The sequence below is a fragment of the Suricata suricatta genome, chromosome 2 (genome assembly GCF_006229205.1).
Source record: "Suricata suricatta isolate VVHF042 chromosome 2, meerkat_22Aug2017_6uvM2_HiC, whole genome shotgun sequence".
Classification (NCBI taxonomy): domain Eukaryota; kingdom Metazoa; phylum Chordata; class Mammalia; order Carnivora; family Herpestidae; genus Suricata; species Suricata suricatta.
In genome coordinates this window covers 65,196,446-65,202,812 of record NC_043701.1, presented here as the reverse complement: position 1 = coordinate 65,202,812, position 6,367 = coordinate 65,196,446, and the positions used below count along the sequence as shown (strand labels likewise).

At 36.8% G+C, this 6,367-nt stretch overlaps 1 protein-coding gene across 1 annotated transcript in view; it reads left to right on the top strand.

Annotated features, from left to right (window-relative positions):
* Positions 1-6,367, top strand: part of GSAP (gamma-secretase activating protein) — an 80,114-nt gene that overhangs the window by 37,119 nt on the left and 36,628 nt on the right. The window contains exons 13-14 of the mRNA XM_029918810.1: positions 3,876-3,953; positions 4,658-4,735. Coding sequence (XP_029774670.1) covers positions 3,876-3,953; positions 4,658-4,735 — 156 coding nt within the window. The remainder of the gene's footprint in view (positions 1-3,875; positions 3,954-4,657; positions 4,736-6,367) is intronic.

Genomic DNA, 6,367 nt, shown 5'->3' with positions numbered 1-6,367 from the left:
CACAGTCAGCTCTGAAATACAAATAAGCCTGTTTCAACTGGGATACTTCCCTCTGTAAGATGCAACAAGCCAGGAAGCAACCTTTTGGTTTTTAACTCATAAGCTATCACCTCATGTATTTCCCCAACTGCTTTTGTAAAAATGATTTTTCACCTTTGTGGTTAAAGAAACAAAAGCCTAGTTTAGTGAAGTAGGAATGGAGAAAGGAACAGAGAGTCTGATTCTTATATGGCTCCAAGAGCTTAATTTTCCACGTGTGTGGAGACCAGAGAACAGGGCTCGTGAAGTAAATGCCGATCAGACTCAGGGTTGTAAACACATCCAATCTTATATCAATGATACCACAATAGTATTCGGTGTTTGTCCCATATTGGTCGTTTGGAGCTACTTTGTCCTTTCAGCATGCTTGTTACATGCTCAAAAGCGTCTATGTCCTGAATTTTCTGCCCTAAGAAATGAAATCCACTACCTTCCAAGGAATTAGAGGTCAAAATCTGGATGATGGGGATGCGGTGATGGCGGGCCAAAGTGCTGCCACTTATGTATGAAGATTGAGTTCATGAAGATTTTAAAAAGTGTTTTTTAATGTTTATTTATTTTTGAGAAAGGTAGAGAGAGTGCAAGCAAGGGAGGGGCAGAGACAGAGGGAGACACAGAATCTGAAGCAGGCTCCAGGCACACACTGTCAGCACAGAGCCCAATGTGGGGCCTGAACTCATGGACCATGAGATCATGACCTGAGCCAAAGTTGGACACTCAATCGACTGAGCCACCTAGATACCCGATAAATCATACAGATTTTTAAAGATAGTTTATAGCAGGAGGGTAAATCAAAGACTTCCTAAAGCAGTGAAGGAAGGAAAATATTATTTTCCTAATAGCCCTGCAGCTATTTGTAAGTCATTGGCTATAATTCTTTCTTGTGCACCACCTACTGGGAGGTAGTGAGGGGTGAAAAGTGTAAATTCTCTTTCCTGTTCATATAATTGCAAGAGTTGCCCTTCACAAGTTCCCAGAATTAGTCTTGTGTTTTAGCATTTTATAGAGCCTTTTACAATGAGATAATTTCCCTTGGAAAACTTTGTCCATAATAGCTTTCATTGTCCAAATAGTTTCCCAAAGGCTAGCCAACTCTGAGATTTTATCTTCATCATTGATGAATATTTATTAAACATCTCTTTCTGGATACACCATTAAGAGCCATGCTTTGTTTTTTCAAACTGTGACTTTCTCCAACCTGTAAATAGCAGCAGAATCATTCTGGAATAATCATAATTGCAGCTAACCTTTATAGCCAGACATAACTTCTCTGGCAGAGCTTCATACATATATCTCATTTAATTCTTATATAAGAACCATATGAAGTAAGTTCTATATTTCCTTTATTTACATATGAGGAAACTGAGGTTTGGAGAATTTAATTAATTTGCCCCATGCACGTTTTAAAAATACTGATGCCTGGGTCTCACCTTTAGAGATTTTTGTTCAGTGATTTAAGGGGAGACTTGAGAATCTGTGAGCCCCAGGTAAGTTTACTGTGCTTTCCAGGTTGAGGATCAGTGTTCCATGGCTGAGTTGTCCGAAATGGCAGCCACTAGCCACATGTGGCTATTTACATTAATTAAAGTTAAATAGAAAAGAGTCACAGTTGCTACATTTTATTTTAAAAAATTTTCCCCAAATCAATACAGCTTTTATTGCCTCTTTAAAATATCACAAATAAGTCTGAAAAATTATCCAGCATCTTGGTGTTTCTCTATCTGGACATCTTAGATTTTATTCATCAGCTGAACTATTTTTTTTTTCAGAAGCATAGATACCATCCAAAAATTTTCTGATATCCTCATTTTTATGTAGCTACATTATAAGTGCTCAATAGCCACACGTGGCTAGTGGCAACCAATTTGGACAGCACAGATATCAAACATTTCCATTATCAAAGAAAATTTTATCCATAGGACAAGCTTCACCAAGTCTATGCTCACCTGTATCTTTATTATCTTCTCCCCCTTTGGGTGAGGGAAGGGGAACTAAGCGACAGCCTAATAACTATTTGGAAATGTTTGCATATGAGAACTGAAGATGGCTCTTGTTGTATGTAACTGGGTACATTTATTCTATATCTCACTTTAAGCTACTGCAAAACAAGAAAAATGATGACCTCTATTCTCTAAAGGATGGTGTGTGGAGGATTTTTCTAGAGCGGGGGATAACATCTTTTTTATATTGTTGACATTTCATGTTCAGGCCACAGGATAGATTCCTACAAGAAGAATTTGGGACGACAGGTGTGAATATATTTAATCCTCTAGAAAACTGTGTTTCCGAGAGATTGTACAACTTTCCTCTTCTCTTACTTGAGAATGTTTTTCCCTACTGCTCCCTTGACAAAATGATCATTTTTAAAACTTCGCTAATTTGAAAGAAAAAAATATGGTGCCTTTAAAAAGGATTTTATTTTGTAATTACCAGAGAGGCTGAGGTTTTAACTATGTTTGCTAAAAATTTCTTTCTCCTTGTGATCGTAGAACATAAAAAAAATGAGTAAACCAGTAGTTTGTTGCTGGTAGTATGTTTACTTAATGATTGTAGTCCAAGTGGTATATAGAACTTTTTTAACTGTTAAAATTACTGTTTTGTTTAAGCTTTAGTATAGTGTTACTTGGTTTCTTAGTCTGCCGTAGTTTTAAAGAAAGTTATTATTGTGTACTCAGCAGCCATGACAGTAATTTTACATCTAACAGAGTTATTACTATTTTTATCTGATAAAAATATTCTTTTAAATTATTTTGCATTTAAGATATTGCAATAAAATATACTTCTAATAATATGGTGCAGTTTTAAATGTCATTAAAAATAGTCACAAATGATAAACATTATAACAAAATGCTCAAAAATGGCTTTAAATAGCCTTCTTAGAGAAAACTGGTGCTTTTTTTTTTTTTTTTTTTTTTGCCACCTTGGTTCTTTGACAAAGGACCTAGTGAAGTATAACAGAGGAAATACTGCTCTTCACTGATGTAATGATTTACATGGCTAGCTAATCATAGTTCTGGGACTAGAACCTAGGTTTCTAGACTTCTTGTCAAATTCTTTCCGCCCTGGAAATGTCCTATTTTGGGTAATCCATAAACATTAGCATTGGAAGTATCAGTTTCTGCATAATGCAGAACCTGGTGGGTCTTTGATGAACACATCTAGTCTATCCACATAGCAACAGCTGCTAGCGATGATGGACCTACTACACCCTGAGGGAGGGGTGAGGGCTGAGGGTGTTCTGGAGTGGTGGGGTAAGTGAAAGCAGTCAGGGCTCATCTGGAAGGACGGCCTTGTGCCACAAGCTCTCCTTTGCCCTTGGACCAAGGCCCTTGGTGACCCAAATATGGACCGGTATGGGGCCAACCCACATTTGCTTTTATTGGCCCAATTTGCCTTCCATTCCATATAACAAAGATGATTGGAAACTTTCTGTAAATAAGAGACACATTTTGGTAAACTGGGTTCTGTAGCTATTAGTAATGGCTGGAAGGCAAGCTAAATAAGAGAACAGGGCAGTGTATGTATATTAGGAGAATCTCATGAAGCTTTGCAAATTTCTGTAGCCACTCAATGGTTTCATATGTAGGAGTGTATGTCTATTCATTTTCCTATCCTTCAGTAACTCACCACAGTGCATTGCTTATGTGTATGCTGAGTAATTGTTGAATTAGCAACTTGTTAACTTGTTAACAGACCATTTCTAGATTTTGGGAATAATCTCTGTGGTAAGTTGAAGCAGAACATCTAAAGGAAAAGAAGTCAGGGTAAGTGACTTAGGAAACTTTTTATTTGTCTAAAATTGTTTTCAGCTCTACTAAATACTTTCTTACTTCTAGGAAGTTTGTGTGTGTGTTATGGTCCGAAGTTTGACTCTTGGGAAAAAATCACATATTCAGTGTTTTACTTCCATAAAGGTACATGTCATTTATTCTTAATTTTTTTTTACTTTTACCTATTCACTTTTTCCAAATGGTAGAAAGTTAGATACATTTTAAAGACTTATTACCTTGTAATGGATTTTATCAGTACATTCTGTACCTCTATACCTGTATGATACATATAGGTATTACATGTATAAATTCACTGATGATGAAATAAATTCACTAATGATGAAAACAGTTAACCCTTGAACAACGTGGATTTGAACTGCACAGATCCACTTACATGCAGGGCTTTTTCAATAAACACAGTAAAGTTCTATAAATGTAGTTTCTCTTCCTTACAATTTTTCTTAATAACATTTTTTCTTTACTGTTACAGTACAGTATAGAATACACATAACATGTATGTGTTGATTGTTTATGATAAATATTAAATGACAAACATTATAACAAAACGCTTCAGATCCTTCTATCTGAGGACAACCCACCTTATAAGGTCTAATTTTATACTCTAGGCCTAGCACAAGTACTAGATGGTGATTGCACTTGTGATCCACCTTCCGTGTTGACTTTTGGAGAATGATGGGGAACCACAAAATCCAGAAGTCAGACACAGGCTTTGTCAGTTTCATAGCTCCTAAATGTTGAGGTAATCACAGAGAGTAATAGCCTTGGGTGGAATTCCAGCTCTTTGTTTCTTACCATTCTTTTCTCGGCTTCCTGTTCTCTACCCACAGGGCACAGCAAGACCTTCACTGTTGCTCTTGGGAGTGTTGACTCACAGTTGACAAAGGGCCTTACTTTTCTCAACCTTGGTGAGTGAGAGGGAGTTAGGTCTTTCTGCTCTGAACCTCCTTTCTAGTACATGTGATACTCAGCCTTCTATATCTCATTTTCTCATCTGTGCACCCCATTTTCTCCTACCTTCAGTACTCAGATTGTAAGGACAATTGCTGACCTTTCTGAAGCCTGATAGGGGAAGGTTTTCTCTGGACATGTTAACACCCCTATTACTCTGTTGTTCAAGAGTCCAGTGTGTTAAGTTAATTAATATTTTTATAATATATTGCTTCCTGACCTATGTCTTTTTCAAGGCCTATAGACCAACCCTAATGGACATATTTGTGTCCCCCCTAATCCAGATCAGCCTTTTGGGGGAGGTGATGTGTCTCTCTTTTTAGAGAATGCAGGCTGTGAGCTTTCCTATGTTTTTAGTAGGAAAGAAGCCTGGGTACACATCTCAGCCTTTCTAAGCCTCAGTTTCGTTATTGATTCCAGAGAGGACAAAGGTCATTGAGAAATCATCCATTTCCTGTTGCTAGAGGCTTCCAAGTCCTGTAAATGATTTACGGATCAGCTTGATTTTCATTGAGTAAATAATGGTAAAGGAACTTGAGTGTTAGATTGGAACATATTAATGGAGTCTATAAAGAAGGAAACCAAAAAGGAGTTTATTGTACCAACCTACTGAAAGCTGCTTTTGCATGTCGGTTGGGGTGAGGGTCACAAACAGATTAACACAGAACTAAATAACACAAGTATTGCTTGCCTACCCAAAGGACATGGCACAATATTTAAAAAGAAAAGCTTCAGCTTTCAAGCACATGATTCCTATGCCTGTTCCCCAGTCCATCTACTATCATGACAAAGGTTTAGGAAGGTGTGATGTGAGGGAACTTGGCAAAATGAGAATGAAAATGATTAGAAAGTTCATAAAAAGATTTTTCTTTTGAATGATACTATTGGTCAGGTATCTAAGACTGAGTGGGGTACTATGTGGCAAATGTTAACATGAGCTTTGAACCTGTGGGAAATTGCTTTTAGAAAAGCCTGATTCTACTGCTTCCTGTGGTAAGAGAGATAAATATAAGGTTTCCTGGGTCTGAGACTTGATTATTATCAAGTAGTGAATGCTACATCAACATCTAAGAGTGATAGGGGAAACTTTCCACTAAAAATAATCGTAGCATTTTTTGAGGTCAAGGGTAACCTTCCTTTTTTCCCCCAGAGGATGACTTTAGAAAAGGGCAGGCATGATTTAATCTATCATCTTCAGACTGTGGAGCCAGCAGAAATACTAGAGCTTTGTAAAAATAGGCTGTCTTACATAAATTACCTTTCCTTCTTAAACACATTTTATCTCATAGGCACAAAAGTATACCCAGGATTAAAACTATGCTAGGAGTAATTTTAATGACAACAGTATTGCTTTGTGAGTGATGTATTTTTTCCTATAAATTGCAATTTTCCTGAATTGTCACCCTATTAAAAGGAGGCTTATATTGATTAAAATACTGAAGGACAGAGCTCTGAGGATGTTTTCTGTGAACCCCAAACACCTCTACGTAAGAAAGATACATTTGTAAATAAAAAGCTACCATTTTGAAAATAAGTACTATGTGCTAAGTTTGTTATTTAAATTATCTTGATCTTTAAAACAATTCTGT